This window comes from Tiliqua scincoides, chromosome 3 (genome assembly GCF_035046505.1).
Source record: "Tiliqua scincoides isolate rTilSci1 chromosome 3, rTilSci1.hap2, whole genome shotgun sequence".
In the NCBI taxonomy this organism is placed as follows: domain Eukaryota; kingdom Metazoa; phylum Chordata; class Lepidosauria; order Squamata; family Scincidae; genus Tiliqua; species Tiliqua scincoides.
In genome coordinates, this window is record NC_089823.1 from 160906955 (window position 1) to 160928175 (window position 21221).

Here is a 21221-nt window from a genome sequence, read left to right on the forward strand (position 1 = left end):
CTCCTGGGCTGTCTGGTTTCCTGCTGGCCCATAGCTTGCACCGTTGCTTTCCCCTGGATAAGGGAGGTATCCCTGCAATGGGGCTACTTGATTCTGCAGCAGCTCTTGAGCTGGCGCAGAATTGGAGAGTCCTGTGTTGGACTGCACAGCCCAACATGGGGCTCAGGATCCAGTGGAACCAAGCTCCACCAGTCCCACCCTCCCCCTGCCACACTTCCTCCCTGCTCTCTGCCTGCCTTTGTCCACCCACCCCAGAACACCTCCTCCCACACCCCCACTCACCTCTCTGCCACCAGGCAGTCCATGCAACTGTTGGGCAGCGAAATGTGGGCCCAGTGCTGGAGCTGGCCCAGCATGGCCTCGTGCTGGACTAGCTCTGGCGTTGATCGCACAGTAAGGGCTCCCAAATGTGCCTTATGGCAAGTTTGAGACAGTGCGCACTGGCAGTGAGCTGGCATGCATTGTTCAGGATCAGGCCCTAAATGCTGTGGGAGTTAATGTGATTTAAGCTGCCAACAGCAAGATCCTGTGCATAGTTACTTGAAAGGATGTTGCATCTCTGTATGCAGAACATGACACAAAGTCAGGTGAAAGTAAGAATTAAGTGAATCATGGTAATTCCCAAAAAATTGTGCATAGGATTGCAGCTTAACGTTTATACCTGCACATCATAAGGATTAATTGATTGATTGCATTTATATCCCACCTTTCAGCCGTGGTCAAGATACCCAAAGCAGCTTATAATACTGAAGCAAAGAAAAATCTTGCAGAACTTATTTCCAAATATACATCTAAAGTGACATTAGAAGTGCATGATTTGGCCTTCACTGAGCCCTAATATGCTTTGGAAAGCAAGTCCCAGCATCCCAGTTCAGAATGAATGAATTGTACACTTCTGCAGCCCTTTCTGTAGTGCTGTGTGAACATGAATCTTTTTTTACAAAATATAGCATGAAAATCACCTCTAAAATCTTTAAACCTGACGCAAGTTCTGGTAGACTGATTTACAGCCCAATGTTGAAGGCGACGCCACCACAGGGTGCAAAGGGGCTTCTTAAGACTGCACTGGCTATTTTGCCGTTGCAGAGTTGAGAGGCTTTGTGTCAGGCTGGAAGGCCCAACACAGATTTCTGGATCTGGCGGTGCAGAGCTCTGCCAGTCCCACTCCTCCCACCCCGCTTCCTACCCCCACCCTGCCTGGCCCCAGAACACCTCCCCCACTCCAACAAACCTTACCACTGCCCAGAGCTCTTCCCTTGCTCTATACAAGACAATCTATGTAATCTAAACATACAGTTATGCCTCTAAACTATACATAATGGTGACAGACTCATGTCTTTAAACATGGGTCTTCCCTGTTCACATAGGAGAGGAAGATGAAGCTGGAGGTGCAGGAGCAATTGAAAAGGCCAAAACAAGGTGCAGCTTGGATAGAGGAAGCTGAACTGCTAGCTTACTACGTTCTAGAACTCTAACAGAAATCAGTAGCATCTGATGAAGAGCCATGTGCATAAGGAGAGTTCATCCCCCTCCCATCCACATGGCCTTTGAATTGTTTTGCTCCCCTACTCTAGACATGAATGGAGTAAAGCTATGTTTAAAGATGTAGGCCTGCCACTGTCAGTGGCCCTGCTTGCCCAGAATAAAACTAAGGAGTTGGACCTCCCTTGTCTAGGTTCTTTCTCTTGCTTTTGACCGTCATTCAGATCTTTTCACTTAACTCATTTACCAGAACAAATGTAAAGCTGAGCAACTGAAGAAACTAGAGCAACAGAAACTGATTGAAGCAGAGAAGAAGCGAGTTGCACAAATCCGTCAACAGCAGCTGGCGACAGAGCAGTTTCAGTTCTTTGAAGATCAACTAAAGAAACAAGAACTAGCCCGTGATCAGAAAATTAAAGATAACTCAGTCCCATCTGAGCAGACTGATGGGAGTATGTTGTCGTCATGCGTTTCAGTACAAGTGAACAATACGTTGTCCACAACTATTGCAAACAAGAGTGATGCCTCTCCTGGGCAGTCTCCTCCTATAAGTCGAGCCTTAAAGCCAGCAGCTACACTAAGTGCTGTTCAGAGTAAGTGAGCGTCTTTTAGTCGAGAGGTCTTCTGACTGCCTCCCATGTTATCATATTGTTTATATCATAAATTCACAGGAGGCAGCAACTCAACATATACAGGAGTCCCCTGTTTCCACAGGGGTTCCATTCTGGATCCACCCGCAGATACGGAAACCACAGATACGGAGTAACGTATCTAAATAGTGGCCCCCGTACCCTACCCCTGTGGCCATTATCTTTATTTTTCTTTAGCAGCAATGGAAGCATGGGTGTTTCTTGTTAACAAAGGAATATTATTGTTTAACTGAAGACTGGGACATGCAGGCAACAAGCCTGCATGCTACAGAGGAGAATAACCGAACATGATTAGGATTAACCGAACAGGATTAACGTTTGCTTAGTCTCCCTCTGTCATGCAAGCTGGTTGCCTGCATGTCTTGTTCTTCAGTTAAGCCATTTCTGTCCAACATTGCATATATGCAACAGGGACCAAATGTGTACATCCCTGGGCTTGGCAAAAATGGGTTAAGTAAGAATGTTTCTTTAACAAGAAACACTCATGAAGAGAAATAAAGGTATTGTAATGGGTGCAGGGGGTTTCCCCATATCCCCAGATTAGTGAAACCGTAGATACGGGGGGGACGGGGGACCTGTAAATAAGATCTGACTTGGGGAGCAATCCAGCCCTTGACTTGGGCCGGCGCAAGGCATGTTTGCACCTCCTTGGGAGAAAGCCAGGCCAGCGCTCAGAGACGCACCAGCCTGTGGAGGATACGTCTCCATGCCGGGTTCCTCCAAGCGCCTTGTATCAGCGTGGCTGTACCAACACAAGGCTCTGAGGTAGGCGGGGAGGAGATGGGAGGGAGGCTTTCCTGGGTGGGGGGAGGGCGAGTAGGGGGTGGCCTTGGGGGCAAGCAGGGGAGTGGGGAGCGGGCGGCGGGGCTGGGATCTGGCAGTTATGCTGGATCCCAACCCCCGTTCCTGGGGAGAATGGAGCGGCTCCAAGCCGCTCCACTCTCCTTGGACTTGTGCCGCCTTAAGAGGTGGCACAAGTCCGAGGAGACCCACAGGGGCCAGCAGTCCTTACCCTGAGGTAAGGGGATATGTTTCCCCCTGCCTGTGGCTGAACCGCTAATGGTCCCTATACTGCGCTGGATACAGCGCAAGCCTTTTGGCTTGCCTGTTCCAGCACAGGATAGGATTGCACCCTTAAAACCTTATATAATGCCAAATATTAAAAACCTAAAAATAGAATTGATACCACATCTTGTGTGCTTATTCTTTCCTGTGCTTTTCGATAAAATTCTTATAAATGAATCTCTGTTTCTCTCCCTTTCTTAGATAATGTGTCTGAAGGGCTGCGAAGTGTGGTTCTGCCCAAGGATCTTTGTGAGAAATTTTTGCAGCTAGCAGATGCAAATACAGTAAGAGGAATAGAGACATGTGGAATTCTCTGTGGAAAACTGGTACAGTTGAACCTTCACATTTGTATGGGGAAGGCACTTTTGATAGTACTGTATTTTCCTGTAATGAACTGATATCAGACCAAAAGCAGATCTGAAGTGTAAGTGTGCTATATAACTGACTTTATGTAAAATAGCTGTATGGATCTGTTCATAAATTCTCGTTAAACTGTGGTCTGCTGTTTGCCTTTTTCACAGAAATAGTGGGTCTTAAGCAATGGGAGGCATGTAATGTAATTAAGCCATCAGCCTACTGTGCAATTAAGTTCCATTAAAGGATTCTTCATGGACGTTTTTGGGTTTTCATTGAACACAAATGAGATTTTGTTACAGGAAATATGGCTAATGGAAACTAATGATGTGGTTTACCAGATTCCTTTTTGGAAAATAACCCTTCGAGCAAATAGCAATTAAGTATTATTGCTTGGAGTTTGCTTGTGCACCTAAATAAGTGTTATCCAATACTCACTTTACAACAAATGTTAAATTCTCTCCCTCACTTCCCTCCTTCTCTTTATATACAGGTGTGTGCCCCTTAACAACCTTCTGGCCAGCAACAGGTCGCGTATGCAATGGCCGCAGCTGGTCAGGAAGTTGCACCCTCCAGCCTCCAAAGCTGAAAGGAGCTCTGCTCCCCTCCCATCTGCAGTATTTGCACACTGCTTCTGTGAGGTTCAGAATGCCCCAGTCACGCAAGAGATGTGATTTCAAGAGAAGTCGTGTCTTCAAGAGAAGTCGTGCCAGAATGATTCGGGCATTCTGAGCCTTGCAGTGGTAGTGCACAGATGCGTGCTGCCTCTGGGAGGCTCAGAAAAGCCTGCAGAGGCAAGGGGAGCAGAGCTTCCCCTTGACTTTGGAGGCTTTACATAGCATCAAGCCCCACTTGACAACAGATACTATCAACCTGGGAGACTGTGCATGGATGTCTAGCATGTCCTGACTCTCTCTCTCTCTCTCTCTCTCTCTCACACACACACACACACACACACACACACACACACACACACACACAACACAGGGAAAGAGAGAGAGTATTCCACCTGGCACACAAGGGGAACTGATATATAAATATTAAATGGATACAGTCTAACTAAGAGTGTCAGACTCTTCATACAGAGGGCCAAAGTTAGCATTCATGGTGTCTGCTGAGGGCCAGAAGTGTTGGCATTAAGCAGGAAGTGACATCATTAAGCAAATGGTGACCAGAAATAAGCATTTTGTTTTCACATAGGAACTCATTAGCTGCAAATGACAGAAGAGAAAACATTGATCATATTTTCAAGATACAGGAGAATCCAATTTCGCCCTTTCAGCAGTGCTGCTTCTGTTAAGGCTCAACAGCTGAGAGCAGCTGATGGGGGCTCTGGAAGAGCCGAAGTATCGTGGGAGCCTAATAAAAAGCCTCTAGGGACTATAGCTGCCCTGCGGACCTTATGTTTGACATCCCTGGTTTAGCTAATAAGAGGACAAATGCATGGCAAATGCAATCTGAACCTATGCATGTTTAGTGAGAATTGTATTCCATTGAATGTAAAGGGACTTACTCCCAAGTTGTCATTCATAAGAGTGCATACAAAACAGCACTATTTAGTTATTTGATTTGAGCCATTTAGTTATTTGAGCCACTTAGGGCCCAATCCTATCCAATTTTCCAGTGCTGGTGCAGCTGTGCCAATGGGGCATGCACTGCATCCTGTGGCAGGGAGGCAGTAACTGAGGCCTCCTCAAGGTATGGGAACATTTGTTCCCTTAACTCAGGGCTGCATTGTGGTTGCACCAGTGCTAGAAAGTTGGATAGGATTGGCCCCATATTTATTTGATTTTTTTCCCTGTAAATTGCTTTGTGAACTTTTTTGTTGAAAAGCAGTATATAAATACTGTTAATAATAATTTAACTTTATAAATGCTTTATACATGAACAAATTGCACCCTTTTGATGCAAGTTTTTTTCTATGTATGTAAGACATGTATATGTAATACAAGTGTAATAACCTCCAACATTGCCTGTTTGTCTGTTGCTTCGATGAATCATTAGACCCAAGCATCAGATTTTGTGTGTGTGTGTGTGTGTGTGTGTGTGTGTGTGTGTGTATAAGTACAGTTCTGCTGAAGTGAATAGTAAGACCTGTGCCGATTGATATCAACAGTGGTTCTGTGGATTAAAGTTCAAGACATGTTCAAAAGCTGTTTTCCCACCCTTGTGTTTTACAGACACATAATGAATTCACTATTACTCATGTAATAGTGCCAAAACAGTCCGCAGGGCCAGACTATTGTGATATGGAGAACGTGGAAGAACTATTCAGTGTTCAAGACCAACATGATCTCCTAACTCTGGGTTGGATACACGTATGTATATACATTTATATCCTATGGACCTTGAGGGGGGGGAGATAGCCCAATCCAATCCCCCACCATTTTCTGCCATGAAGCTATGCTAGGAAAGTGTGCATGATGGGAGGGTGGGGCAATCATATGACCAGTGAGAGGTAAGTAAAACCATACTTACATTTGCACCATCATTTACAACAGTGAACCAATAGATCCATTATAAATGGCCCACAGAATTGGGCTATAAGAGTGGTGGTTGACACAAATGGTTCCAAGCTCTGGTGCTGTGCTCCATTGCATAGAGCAATGGTTCTCAAACTTTTAGCAACCACTTTTTAAAATGACACTCTTATCAGGACACATCTAGGTTTGTGAGACTAACAGCCCGATCCTAACCTGCTCTGGAGCAGGCCCACGTCCAGAGCAGGGTTGGGGCCAAAAGTGGCTCAGTCCAGGGCAAGGGAATTCGCTTCCCCTTACCCTGGGTAAAGCTGCAGTAGCTCCAGTGGAGCTACTCGGATCACCTCAAGAGATGGCGCAGATCTGAGCAACCTGAAGTTGCTCTGGGATGCCCAGGACCAGGGATAGGATCTGGCATAAGTACCAGATTCTAGGCCCCTCCCCCCGCTCCCCAGCCGCCGGTTCATGGGCCAGCCCTCTCCCCGCCCCGAAATACCTCCTCCCCGCCCTCCCTGCTAACCTGACTTGGTCGGTGTGGGCTTACCTATTGGGCCGGTCAAGTGGGGCTCGCGTTGGCCTCCAGAGGCTGCCGCATGTCTGTGCTCCAGCCTCCTTGCTCTCCCAGTGATGCAAAAGAGCTTTATTGTACTTTTGCAACACCACTGGGCTGCTTGGCCCATTGTCATTTCTGGATTCTGCCCTAAAAAAAAAAAGATCTAGAAAGAAATAATATATTTATTTACTTAAAAGTAATAATATTTTTATTTGTTTCTTTATTTACAAAAACTCTATCTCTCCTAAAAAAGCAGCTGAAATGAACTTTAATGAATGCTATCCTTCCTTTCCCACATTTCTCCCCAGAAAAATTAAAAAAAAAAATCCTGAGGTTTTGTTTTTTTTAATTCTTTATTAGGTGGCATCAACGAAGACACATTTGTCTCTGTATATTTACATGAACTTGCAAACTACAGGAGCTCAACTCGTTGCAAACTCCAGGAGCTGAGCTGTTTGCAGGGTAATTAGCAGCTGTCTGATTTTTGAATAGCCTCTGGGCTTGAGGCAATAATTATCTGATCAAGCCTTTACCTGTGTTTACATTGGAGGCTCTGCCCAGCTCTTCTCAACCCATCAAAAAAAAATTTCCCAATTAAGTATTTGTGCAGTGCTTTTTCTCCACTTAAATGTCAATCTGTTGGAAAAACTGCTCTGGGGATTTGCTTTGGTGATTACCACTAGACCCAGCCACTCATGCTCTGTGCATAGTCCCTTCCGCTGCACACAGGAAGAACTGTTGTTCCCTGAGCATAAGAGGAATTTTTTGTCTGACCAAAAAAGGAGCGAATTCATTTCCGCAGAATGTTAACTGTTTGAATTACATGCATCCAGGTGCACCCTGAGAAGCTATTATAAGCTAAGAACCTATTATATCAGTTCTGTTAAACTTACAGTGTAGTTGTATCATTTTCCCATTTCCTAAAGATAATTGCAGAAGCAAACACCTTTACTTTTTGTTTCTTTCAAGATTTTTCCTACTCATTGAAACAGCAGTGCTGCAGTGAATAGTTTTCAAATAGTCCGGAAGCTGTGAGGATAAACTGGGAGACCTTTTTCTGATTACATAGCTGCTGTTTTATCAGAGAAATAGAACAGATGATTGCCCTTGCTCTTGAACAAGAAATTCACAGACTAACTGTGGTGTCTCCTTGGTTATACTTGACCTTGATTGGTAAAAAAATGCACCAACCATGTAAACCTTTTCCTTTTTTTTCCTTTGTAGACACATCCAACACAGACTGCTTTCTTATCCAGTGTTGATCTTCATACACATTGTTCTTATCAACTAATGCTACCAGAGGCTATTGCAATTGTTTGTTCACCAAAACACAATGAGTGAGTGTTTTTTTCTCTCTCTCCCTTTCCAGTTCTCAGTAATGTTTGGAATGACTTCTTCAGCTTGCTGTCTCTGTGCAAAATCAATTTTAAATGTTAAAAAAGATGAAAAAATTGGTCTCATTGGGCCTATGCCTGCTATTCAGCTGGCTTACATCCAAGGAGAATCAGAGGGCAGATTGTGCAAAGAAAAGGGGAATAGAATCTTAGTGTGCATGACTGCTGCCAAGATCCACCTCCTCCTGCCCACTCCAGTCCTCCCCTGAACTGTCACCACCATCTTACCCGCTCACAGCCCAATCCTGTCTACACTTTCCTGGGAGTAAGCCCCATTGACTCTAATGGGACTTACTTCTGAGTGGACATGTATAGGATTGGGCTCTCAGTGCAGCCTGGGTGATCCACTTGTGCACAGAGCCTCGAACCATTTGCGCCAGTGGTCCCACTGACATAAGTCCCCCAATAAGGTTGGGGCATTAGTTTCTTACACCTATTTTCAATCTTTATAGCCTCTGCGCTACTGGAACATGTGTTCCAGCAGTGCAGTGTGGTTTATGACAATTGCAAAGAGCAACTCGCTATTCTGTGCAGCCAAGCCACTAGCAAGCAGCAAATGGCCATGGCTACACACCAGTGGCCACCAGTGAAGCCCTGACACTGATAAGTTGGTGTGGGGGCGGGGGGTGGAGAGTAGACAGGGGATTGGAGGATGGTGGGGGGAACATAGTGGAAAACGAGGTGGAGAGAGGGTGTTTTGAGACTGAGAAGGGAAGAGTTATCATTGGCTTCAATGCCACTCGTATCCTATTCCCCTTTTTCAGCCTCCGTTCACCTCCCTGCGTCCACTTGGACTTAAAGTAGCTGCTGCAGATTTGAGTAGACTCATTGGGGCAGTGAAGACTTTCCTTGGGACAAGGGAACAAATGTTCTCTCACCTCAAGAAGAATTCTAGGACCCAAAACTCCCCCTTCTGATGCAGCACATGCCCTCTTGGCACAGCTGCATTGGTGGGTGTGGACTTAGTTTTGAGTGGCTGTTAGTGGAATGTGTCTGGAAGAGAAGAGCAGGCATGCTTGTTTATCTTGTTTTGCTTTTTTGTTTTTCTTGCATTTCTTTCAATTAGTGAGCATAAATTCTGACCATGCAACATTGCCATATACTGTTGAATCATCATCAGTCCATCTAGCAAAGTACTGTTGTATCTGGCTGGCAGTATTTCTCCTGAGTTTTAGACAAATACCTCTCTTTTGCCACTTGAGATCCTTAACTAGAAATGCCAGAGTTTGGCCCTGGGAATGTTTACATGTAATAAGCACATACATTTCATCTTAATAGTGTAATGTATTGCCTAATCAGTGAAAAATCAAAGGTATCTCTGACTGGTTTAATCAAACTCATAACAGGATCTGTCATAATATTTTTTCACTGTGATTTGAAGTGACTGTTGAAGCAATCGGAACGTGCCTACAGCATGGCCATTTTTGTACTGCACAGTCTTACAACATATGTGAAGCAACAGTTGTGCCATATAAACAACTTTTTTTTTTCAATGCAGGGAGCGAGGTGCCTTTTACATGGCATCCAAGTGGTTGATGATACAATTCCTGTCACCTTATATTTATACAGAGGGGTGGTGGTGGTTGTGCCGGAAAATCAGTAAGGGGTTTTTATGGTAAGGCTGTACCAAAAGACCCCTTTGGAGAACTTGCAATTTGAATTTTGGGCACTGAAGGGAGGACAAATGGGTTTCTCAATCTGCCCTGCACTGTTCCTTCAGGTCTCACCTTCCTCCTCTCCTTTTGAGGTGCAGCAGCAATAATGGTCATCCTGCTGTCTGGCCATAACTGTTTTTTTCCCCCAGCCACCCTCTTGGCTGTGACAGTACATCATGGAATAATGTCATGCGTTAGGGGGTTGGCAGAAACAATGGTGCTTCATGGCTACTGGGAGGAACACTGCCACCCAGTGGCATTCCTGGCTGGGGGCAAAGTGCTAAGTTTTTCCAGGTGTAGGGATGCTTGTGTAAAGTGCCCCCTTTCCCTTGCCTTCAGAGCCAGCTGTGGCTGCAAAAACCTTTGGTTTCAAAGTCATTGCTGCCACCATCTGCAATAAATGTCACCCATACCCAATTCCACTACCTACCAACTCCCTGAACATTTGCTGAGATGCCTTCTCTCTTTGCCAAATCTACAATTGGGGGTGGAGGTGCTCTGCTTGTATTTTAAGCTCTCATAAGAGCTGATGACTCCAGGCTCTTTTGCACAGGAAGCTGTGTAGCTGCGGCAGCATGTGCCACTTCTTGCTCTACTTCCTGGAATTATGCAAACACATCTGTCAGTAGTCAGGCATGAGTTTGAACCGAAATGTTTCTCTGACAGATGCCAATAAGCTTGTCTGCTGTTTCTTTTTTCAGACCTGAATATGGTTGTTCATAAAATATGATGCTGTGTACCTGTGGCTAGATTCAGGCTCAGTATGTTTTCTTTCAGTATGCAAGTCAGAAATGCCCTTTCCAAAAATGTTAATCTTGTTCTTTGCTTTCTAGTACTGGAATCTTCCGACTTACAAATGCTGGCATGTTGGAAGTGTCTGCTTGTAAAAAGAAGGGCTTCCACCCGCATACGAAGGAACCTAGGCTATTTAACGTAAGGGTAACACTTATTTTCTTTTTCAGCAATTTTGTTATATATTAAAGTTCATTTGTTATGATGATCAAAGTGGCAGCACTACTGACACAAATAGTTTGTGCATTTACATTTTCAAGCATGTGTTGGAGATTGTTCTTAATATTCTGCCACCCCGCCTATTGACCTCTGGAGTTATCCTTGGCCAGAAATTATCTGGAGAGGGTAGGAAATATGAATTCCCTTTTTTCTCCTCCTGTTCCCTGAAGCTGGTTAAACTGGAGCTGGTTCTAATGTCCAGCTGAAGGAGGAGCAGAAATAGGCATGTCTCATATAACTTTAGATATGTGTGTTTTCTTCCAACTCCCAGCTGGCCTGATTAAGAATACAGTGAGAGTTCTTCAAATAAAGGAGGAGAAAGAACGGTAGCTGAAAAATGTACACTCTTCTCCCATTCTTTCTGCTGTTGGATACACATGTGCAAGCAAAGCTTAAAGAACTGCTCAGCATCCTCTCTGTTCATGGACCCAAGCCAACTCTGCAGCACAACATGGTTGGGTCCGGACAGTAACTAAGATGTCATCACAAATGGGAGACTGCTCAGTTCCTCTTATATTGAGTAGTTTCCAGGAGAGGCCAAGGCTAAAGGAGGACTCTTTTCCTCCCTTCCTTGGGGGGTGGCACTAGCTCCAAGGATAAATATCCTGTTCTCAAATAAATAACCCTCTCATAAATGGCAAACAGCACAGTCCTATGCATAACTATTAAGAAGAAAGTCCCCATTGTTTTCAGTGTGGTTTACTTCTATGAACCTGTATTTGGGATTGCAGCCTAGGTCTTGATTGACTTCAGAGTTAGTTTAGTGTTGGCCTGATCCTATTCAGTGCCTACAGAAGTGATCCACTGTTGTAAGCCTTGTTCCAGTGGCACAAAAGCTGCACCACCACCATGCAGTTTGGAGCCAGTGTTGCACAAATGGCTGGAGGCTCAATGTGCACACCAGCAACTCCCAGATGCCCTACCAGAACAGGTGAGACCGCATCAGGGGAAGTTTAGGCAAGGATCAGTGTGGGGACCAGGCCAAACCAGGGGCAAGAGGGGAGGATCTTCATTGCAGCAGGGCACACCAAGATCCTGCCCCGCTTTTCTTGGCCTAACACATGGTTGTCCAAAGTTTTTGGCAGGAGGGCCACATCGTCTCTCTGACACTGTGTCGGGGGCCAGGGGAAAAAAAGAATTAATTTACATTTAAAATTTGAATAAATTTACATAAGTTTACATAAACAAATATATTAAAGATGAACTTATATGAATGAATGAGGGTCTTGCAATAGCTCAAGGCCTATAAAAGGCCTTGCACAAAGCAAGGCCAGCCTTTCCTTTGCTGTTGCTACTACATCACAGACGTGAAACAAGCAGTGGAGGGAGCCCTCATCCCACAGCTTATGTGAGAGGTCAAACAGTCACCCTCACGCTGTGTCAGGCCAGTGTGGGCTCCAACAAATCTCCGGAGGGCCAGAGGCTCATTGGAGACTGGGGGCTCCCCGAGGGCTGCATTGAGAAACATCGAGGGCTGCAAGTGGCCCCAGGGCCGGGGTTTGGGCACCCCTGGCCTAACATATCTTCTGAGGTTCCTGACATAGATCTGGCAAGACCCATTGGCAGCCAGGTGGCTTACAGGGAGGTATGTAAAAATGATTTTTACTTAACTCTCTTGGGGCATTTGGTGTCATTTCCCCCCTCCCCCCATTGCACACTCTGCCAGAGCCACTGCATCATGCAGGCTCATGGGGAATAGGATTGGGTTGCCACTTGAAAGGATACTCTACCAACAGATATCTTGACTTATATAGTGATTTCTTTTACAGATTTGTAAACATGTCACAGGGAAAGATGTTAAAATAACTGTACTGGATCTGAGGTGATGTGGATGGAAGAATATCTTTTCCAAATCAGATGCCCAAAGGAGAAAAATGATTGCCAGATTTTCCTACAGCATTTTCCAAAAGTTACGGACATTTTATATTTGTACATCTTAGATTTAATAATTTGATATTTATTGCCCTTTCCCATTTTGAGGTTATTTTGTTGTTCTGTCAAGATAGAATTCACATTCAGTCAGGATCTGTTATTATACTGGAATACTGACAAGATAATAAAATGAAACAGTGACAGTGTTGGAACTTTTATACTTCTTTCTTAGGTTTTATCTTGAAATTATTTTTCTATACCTGTTCTGCTGTTGCTCTATCACAGTGGTTGTCAAAATTTTTAGCACAGGACCCACTTTTGAGAATGACAATCTGTCTGGGACCCACCGGAAGTGATGTCATGGCATGGCAGTTACATTATCAAGCAGGAAAATTTTTAACATCCCCATACAACAAAATGAAATCAAGTAAATAAAAAGTTTACAGTAAGTTTAAAAAATTATTTACAATAAAGAAGAACCCTTCTAATCCTCCCAAGCAGTTGCTGATCTGTTTTTAAAAAATTCCCCAAACATCCCAAAGGCTGCAACCCTACCCACACTTACCCAGGGGTAAGCCCCATTGATTATCATTGTTAAAAGCATATTCAGCAAGATACTTCCAGGAAATTCAGTGTGAGGTAAGAGCCTTGCCTTTTTCTCTCTCCAGCCACTGGTATTCAGAGATGCACTGCTTCTGAACATAAAGGTTGCAATGAGCTATAATGGCTAATAGCCTTTGCTCGGCCTGATTTTGTTGTATAATGTTGGCTAGTCTCCTGTATACCTGGTGCACCAAACTATTATTGTTCCTTGCTTGCTGTTACTAGAATAAGAGACACCTGAAGATCTGTTATCCATAACAATCACTTGCACCTAATTGATAGCATGTTTAGGATTTATTTTTTAAAAATGTACAGGAAACTAATTGGAAACAAAGTCAGAGATACTGTTATGAAGGTACAGTATTTGGAATGGAGTTATAAGAATATTATTATTATTCCTGAATACATTCACAGTAGTGTGCTCAAACAGAGAGAGGGGGAAAGAAACTGAGTAAAGGAGGAAGCCATTTAGAAGCATTTGCGGTGAACAATGGATGGGCCAGCCTCATCGTATTCCTGTTTGCTGATCCACATCTGCTGGAAAGTAGAAAGGGAAGCAAGGATAGAGCCTCCAATCCAAACAGAGTATTTGCGTTCAGGTGGAGCAATAATCTGGAGAAGAAGGGGGGAAAGGAAATTGAATTAAAAATGTTCTAGGGAAGGATACTGCAAATTGCATCATGCCTTAAAATGGTTTGTTCATGGGGCGCTGGAACTTACTGCTATGACAAAAACCAAAACAATATCTTCCATACTTGTGCATCTGTGGATAAAGGTACCCCTGAGGTCTTTGGCAGACAAGGTAACTTCTGACAAGGAAGTTGCCACATGGTGTCTTTTACCTGCGGCAGTTCAGCATCTTTGTAAAAGCTTTCTCATCATGCAGTCAGGTTTACATTTTTGTGTGTTTTTAAAGGCAGTTTAATTTTTAGGCAGATTTCCTTCAAAGGTGGGGCAAAGCTATCATATTTCTATCCCACTTTTATCTTTGGAGGGGACCCAGGGTTTCATCAGTTTTCATGAACTTCACAAGAGGTAAAGGAAGCCTATTATCTGTTAACACATCCTGCAAGAATATGATGGTGTAGACTCACCCTAAGAATACTACTCATATCCTGGGAACCCCAGAAGGCTGGGGTTCTTTCTATTCCAGTCCTTGTCCCCTGCTAGGGAATTCAGATTGAGGAGTGAGATAACTTGTTTGTATTCTGATTAGAATATTCTTTACCAAGGGATTTCATTTATCCCTTGATTTCATTTATCAATGAAATGGTCCTGTCCCAGAAGATCTTGGCCCCGACACATACTGCAGGACACGTGCTGGACCTGGTGTTTACAGCTGGGCATGGGGGCAGTGATCTGGATGTAGAGGAGATCAAGATCACTCCGTTGTCATGGACAGATCACTTCCTGGTAAGGTTTAGACTGGTTGCGACTTCCTACCTCTGCAGAGGCGGGGGACCATTTTCTATGGTACGCCCCCGGAGGCTAATGGATCCTGAAGGTTTCCTGAGGGCTCTGGGGGATTTCCCCACTGCCAAGACTGGCGTCTCATCTGAGGCCCTGGTTGACCTCTGGAACAGGGAAATGTCCAGGACAGTGGATGAGATTGCTCCGGAGCGACCTCTGCCACGTCGCAGACTCGGAGCGGCTCCTTGGTTCACTGAGGAGCTGCGACTGATGAAGCGGCAGGGCAGGCGTCTAGAGCGATGGTGGCAGAAAACTCATGATGAATCCGATCGGACACGGAGTAGAGCTCATTACAGAGCCTACTCCGTGGCGGTGGTAGCAGCGAAGAAATCATTCTTCTCTGCTACCATTGCGTCTGCTGATAACCGTCCGGCAGAGCTGTTCCGTGTGGTGCGGGGCCTCCTCCATCAGGCCCCGCCAGTGGACCAGGAGGAATACACGGTCAGCCGCTGTGACGTGTTTGCGCAACATTTTGCAGATAAAATCGATCGCATTCGTTACGACTTGGATGCCACATTGACAATGTCTGATGATGTCCCCCTGGCAACTGCTTGTCCAGTGTTGTGGGATTCTTTTCAGCTTGTGCAGCCTGAGGATGTGGACAGACTCCTTTGGAGTGTGAGGCCGTCTGCCTGCCTGTTTGACCCTTGCCCAGCTTGGCTGATAAGAGCTGCCCGGGGGGGGACTGGCTGAGTGGACGGGGAGGGTGGTCAACTCTTCTTTGGGGGAGGGGACACTGCCACTTGCTTTGAAGCGGGCGGTGGTTCGCCCCCTCCTGAAGAAGCCCTCCCTGGATTCCAATGTGTTGAACAACTATCGGCCAGTCTCCAACATCCCGTTTCTGGGCAAGGTAATTGAGCGGGTGGTGGCGGCCCAACTCCAGAGGGTCTTGGATGAAGCGGATTATCTGGATCCTTTTCAATCTGGTTTCAGGCCGGGCTTTGGGACGGAAACTGCCTTGGTCGCCTTGGTGGATGACCTACGCCGGGGACTGGACAGGGGGAGTGCGTCCCTGTTGGTCCTGCTGGACCTCTCGGCGGCTTTCGATACCATCGACCATGGCATCCTTCTGGGCCGATTGGCCGAGTTGGGAGTTGGAGGCACTGTTTTGCGGTGGTTCCGCTCCTACTTGGAAGGTCGGTCCCAGATGGTGGTGCTGGGGGATGCCTGTTCGACACCCTGGCCATTGAGGTGCGGGGTGCCGCAGGGCTCAATTCTGTCCCCCATGCTATTTAATATCTACATGAAACCGCTGGGAGAGGTCATCCGGGGGTTTGAAGTGGGGTGTCATCAATATGCTGATGACACCCAGCTTTATCTCTCCTTTCCTCCAGACTCCAGGGTGGCGGTTGAGGGCCTGGAGCGCTGTCTGGAAGCAGTGAGGATCTGGATGGGGGCTAACAAGCTGAAATTAAATCCGGATAAGACAGAGGCTCTCCTGGTTCGGAAATCCTCGATGCAGGTGCTGGATTATCAGCTTGCTCTGAATGGGGTTGCACTCCCTCTGAAGGAGCAGGTCCGCAGCTTGGGGGTCCACCTGGACTCGCAGCTGCTCCTGGATTCCCAGGTGGCGGCTGTGGCTAGGGGGGCCTTTGCTCAGCTTCGGCTGGTGCGCCAGCTGCGTCCGTACTTGGATCGTGCAGACCTGGCCATGGTGATCCATGCTACGGTGACATCGAGGTTAGATTATTGTAACGCGCTTTATGTGGGGCTGCCCCTGAAGACGGTTCGGAAACTGCAATTAGTGCAGAATGCGGCAGCCCGTGTGGTCACTGGAGCTAGGCGGTTTGACTCTATCAGCCCGCTTCTCCGGGGGCTACATTGGCTGCCCATTCGTTTCCGGGCCCAATTCAAGGTGCTGGTTTTGACCTTTAAAGCCCTATACTGCTCTGGGCCAGGTTATCTTAGAGATCGCCTACTCCCATACAATCCGGCTCGTCCTCTCAGGTCATCAGAGAAGGCCTTTTTACAAGTGCCGCCGCCTAAGGAGGTACGTGGGGCGGCGGCAAGAAATAGGGCCTTCTCAGTAGTGGCACCAACGTTGTGGAACTCCCTTCCCCTTGACTTGAGAATGGCTCCCTCTCTTGAGTTCTTTCGGTGAGGCCTGAAGACCTTGTTGTTTAACCAAGCCTTCTGACGTTCTGGCCTTTTTAACATCTTTTATATATCTTTTAGTTGCTTTTTTACAGGCCCGATTCCTCTAAGAACTGCTGTTTTATGCTCTTTTATTCTGACTCTTCTGACTACTGTTTTTATGGGTTCTGCTAATGTGTTTTTTAATATGTTTTTATCTGTGAAATTATGTTTTAATTTGTTTTATATGTTGTTAGCCGCCCTGGGTCCCTTTTTGGGAGAAGGGCGGGATAAAAATAAAGTTTTATTATTATTATTATTATTATCAAGGGATTGGCCTTGTACCTGCCAATTTCTACCTTGAATTATATAGCATTAAAATAAGCTGATGAATATGAAGCTGATCATATCCAGGGGGTCAACTTTGCCACACTGTGTTGGATAATGAATAATATTGAAGTACCTTGATTTTCATAGTGCTGGGTGCCAAGGCAGTGATCTCCTTCTGCATCCGATCTGCAATGCCAGGGTACATAGTGGTTCCACCAGATAGGACATTGTTTGCATAAAGATCCTTTCTGATATCGATATCACACTTCATGATGCTGTTATAGGTGGTTTCATGAATTCCAGCAGATTCCATCCCTGCAAGGGTTTCAGAATTCATTTACTGAAATGTTTTTACCCCATCTTTCTACTCTTTCTGGCTCCTAACATCACAGCCAGATACTTAGTACAACCAATCAATCAATACAAAACATGAAAACAGCAGAAAGAAAACTGTTGATAAATCTAAATACAGTTGACAAAAATTCACAAACTGCTCCAACTCACAAGCTGTTAAAGATGTTTGTCGGTGGATAAAAAAATTTAATAGGCTCATCACCACTGGCACATAACCACCAGCAACATAGGTGCCTGATAGACGAGCAGGGAAAGACTGATCTGAAGTCTGGGTGCCACCACTGAGAAAACCATTTTATTTGTAGGCATTACCCTACTTCTGAGAATTGTGACAGCTGGAGCATCCACAGATTAAAATTATACAGAGAAAGAATCAGCATTAATGATATAGCCTGAATTAATGAAAGTGATCAGCAAGTATTATTTGAAACCCAGCATATAAGAAATGTCAACATCCACTGGCATGCCTAAGACAGAGAAACCAAGAGCAGTTTATAGTCATACCTATGTTAATGAGAATCCAATCATGTAAAGAAAATGAATCTTCTAAAAGAATGGAATTGCCTTTAGAATTTTTAGCTCAGTGTCTAACATGCTAAGAATTCCTCATATGGTTATTGAAATTACTTGTGTTTGAAAAATTACAAGTCTAATTCAAGTTGAGCTTCTCCAAACATGTCCTCTAATGCAGAAGTACATCTCTCCTTGGAGCATTTCTTGTGAGGAATGCTGCAGCTACAGCACACACATGATTCTCATTTAAACAATCCCTACAATAATTGGGCTCTGGCAATAACATTCATTTCTCCAAAGACAGCAGATGTACCACAATTGTCAAACCCTACCACACAATCCCAGACATGTTTACTCAGAAGTAAGTCCAGTTTTGTTCAGTGGAGTTTACTCCCAGGTGTGCTTTGGATGGCAGCCCTGCAGCCCAATTCTATGAGCCATCTAGCAATCCACTGTTGTAAATAGTCCTGGACAGCACACTTGTCACGCCACTGTCACACATGAGGGAGCCACTGATGGAATTGATCACTCAGTAGCTCTGTGTGCACCCCAGAATTATCTGGATGCTCCAGTGGCCAGGCAAGGAGACAGAGGGGGCAATTCAGGGACATTTGGAGTGGGGAAGCAGCTTGAAGGGGGGGTGGATTTCAGCAGCACAAGCACACTGGATTCTATCCCTAATTTTCCAACCTACCCCAACCCCCTTTCTCAGACTTATTCTAGCAGACCTATAGGAGACCTTATGCCAAAGAGATCTATAAGCAATAAGGGCGGTGTACTGAGAGGAGTACGGAGTAAAAATGTTTTTTACGCTTACTGGTCATCGATCACCCCCTCCCCCACCATAGGATGCAGTGCACACTCCATTGGCATGACTGTATGCTGTGGACTGGTGGAGAATAGGATTGGGCTGTACATCTATCCATTAGTCATATAGGTACGCTTGTGCAGGAGACCAGAATGGCCATGGATCCTTTATGAGCACATACACTCTGGTAAAACTAGATTTCCTGTATGGATTCATTATATATAAATCAACTCTCATCCATGAAAGCAAACAGCTGATGGCGCAAATCAAAGGATTATTGTTCTAGAATTATTTGTACAATCCAGTGTAGGAACTGAAAGACTACCCCAGAGTGCCACTTCTGGAAGGGTGGCTGAATTTTACACTGGTTGCTGGGGTTATGTATGTTAGCATAATTGCTCAAGAGACAATGCAAATTATCTTACCAATGAAAGAGGGTTGGAAGAGGGTCTCTGGGCAACGAAAACGCTCATTCCCTATTGTGATCACTTGACCATCAGGGAGTTCATAGCTTTTTTCTAGGGAAGAGGAAGAGGCAGCAGTGGCCATCTCATTTTCAAAGTCCAGGGCGACATAGCAGAGCTTCTCCTTGATGTCACGGACAATTTCACGCTCAGCTGTGGATGGGATTCAGAATGAAGATCTGTGCATGACAAGATTCTACCTAGTTGTCCTTCAGAAATCAAAAGAAGTCATATGGAATTCTACCTTGTACTTGGTTTGTTTCTCTACAGAAACAAAAAAAAGTTACTTTATGCTTACAAAAAAGAGGAAATTGGGGAGGGTGTTTTTAAAATGCACTGCATTTTTCATGTTTGAAAATGTCTTTAGGGATTAGTGGTTCATATAAATCTTTTGAATACACAAAATATTCTACGTTTGTCAGGCAGTAGTCGCAAGCATTTAATTTATTGGGCATTGACTGCTCTTAATCATAATATGTTTGTGTAATTTCAGCATCTGGCAAGTGAAACAAATCTTACAAACTAATAATACATTTGCTACTGAAATAAAAGAAATGCAAAAGTACACTTTTAAAAAATTTTACTTGTGGTGATTCTTAATTACCAGGAATTTTTTTGAAACGAAAAATTTGAATTTAAAAAAATCCCTATTACATTTTGGAGATGTCAAAAATTAAATACTAACACTATTTTTTCTCAAGTAAGAAAAGCATACTTATCCATTCTGTGCTATGTTCTACAGAAAACTATCAGAATAAACCTGTGCAATGGGATACTGCACACCCAGATCCCTGGTTAAACACTTGAATCCAATACTCAGGAGTGCTTCTGCTATATTAGGAATTGTGTGTACAGTGACTAACTGTATAGTAGGGATTGAGACTGGGTCTTCTTCCTGATATGATTGAATTGATCCAATCTCAATCAACACTGTCACCAACCTCATCTACTATGCAGAGCCATTATGTGTGTCACTGCCTCCATGCCAGAACTCCCTGCATGTGACTGTCTCTAGATCCAAGCCAATCAGGGCTGTCTCAGGCAGCAGGTTGGTGGGGGTTGCCCATCTCTGTCTGCCTACTTGCCTTCACTGCTCCTCCTTCTCCTTCCTGGATTGAAAAGGGAAGAAGGGAATGGGAAGAGGAGGAAAGTGCTGAGCTAGAGCAGTGTGAGAGGAGCAGAGACTGGCCCATCACCAAGTGAGGGAGACAGCATTTGGCATGCTGTGTCAGGCACCGTCTTTGGTGAATCCAAGGCCAATTTCTGTTACATCTAAATCTGTAGTTTCCAAACTACAGAGGACTCTTCAAGGGACTTGAGATTCCTTGAAAATCTATCCTGGATGTCTCTATGAGAAACTTGGTAACTATGTAAGATACTTGCCTGCTGCTACAAATCTGTCCCTGTAATAAGCAGTTGGAGAGGAACTATTCTGTATTGTTAGGGTACACTATCAGTTCAAATAGGCCTAGAGAAACCCAACATATACTGTGCACCTTAGAATGTTTCTCAAAGCCCTCTGCAATGTGCAAGAGTTCTCCAACATACAAGTCATTGTGGATCTCTGAAGCAGAGAGTCTGAAAATCACTGGTCTCATATATGGCCTAGAACAATGTAGCAACCACATGTGTATGAAAGTTGCACAAAACACAATGAGTAAATAATCCCCTTACCAGTAGTCACAAATGAATAGCCACGTTCTGTCAGGATTTTCATGAGGTAGTCAGTTAGATCACGGCCAGCCAAGTCCAGGCGCATGATAGCATGAGGCAGTGCATAGCCTTCATAGATTGGCACATTATGAGTGACACCATCTCCAGAGTCAAGCACAATCCCTTTAGAGGACACAAAATGGACAGCATTTGGCTCCATCTCAAGTTTTGGTTCTTCATGTTCAAAAGTCCAAAGGCAATATCACTCACCTGTTGTACGTCCAGAAGCATAGAGGGACAGAACAGCCTGAATTGCAACATACATGGCTGGGACATTGAAAGTTTCAAACATAATCTGCAAAGTAAGAAAAAAGAAGTCATATTAAATTCATGATGCTCTATGTTCTTTGTTTTTACAAGAAAGAAGCTGCAAAGCA

General features: G+C 44.7%; 2 protein-coding genes across 7 annotated transcripts in view; one reads left to right on the forward strand and one right to left on the reverse strand.

Annotated features, from left to right (window-relative positions):
• Nucleotides 1-12921, forward strand: part of STAMBPL1 (STAM binding protein like 1) — a 30058-nt gene extending 17137 nt beyond the window's left edge. For 2 of the 3 annotated variants that reach the window (XM_066619399.1, XM_066619401.1), the window contains exons 6-11: nucleotides 1733-2075; nucleotides 3399-3523; nucleotides 5732-5869; nucleotides 7809-7921; nucleotides 10467-10566; nucleotides 12414-12921. In XM_066619399.1, the coding sequence (XP_066475496.1) occupies nucleotides 1733-2075; nucleotides 3399-3523; nucleotides 5732-5869; nucleotides 7809-7921; nucleotides 10467-10566; nucleotides 12414-12470 (876 nt within the window). In that variant the 3' untranslated portion in view covers nucleotides 12471-12921. The remainder of the gene's footprint in view (nucleotides 1-1732; nucleotides 2076-3398; nucleotides 3524-5731; nucleotides 5870-7808; nucleotides 7922-10466; nucleotides 10567-12413) is intronic. The other variant, XM_066619400.1, reaches the window with a different exon arrangement.
• A 473-nt stretch (nucleotides 12922-13394) lies between these two features.
• The window catches only part of ACTA2 (actin alpha 2, smooth muscle), a 28105-nt gene continuing 20278 nt past the window's right edge, over nucleotides 13395-21221 (reverse strand). For all 4 annotated transcript variants that reach the window (XM_066619404.1, XM_066619406.1, XM_066619403.1 and 1 more), the window contains exons 5-9: nucleotides 21055-21139; nucleotides 20806-20967; nucleotides 19093-19284; nucleotides 17126-17307; nucleotides 13395-13731 (exon numbers count right to left, since the gene is read on the reverse strand). In XM_066619404.1, the coding sequence (XP_066475501.1) occupies nucleotides 13588-13731; nucleotides 17126-17307; nucleotides 19093-19284; nucleotides 20806-20967; nucleotides 21055-21139 (765 nt within the window). In that variant the 3' untranslated portion in view covers nucleotides 13395-13587. The remainder of the gene's footprint in view (nucleotides 13732-17125; nucleotides 17308-19092; nucleotides 19285-20805; nucleotides 20968-21054; nucleotides 21140-21221) is intronic.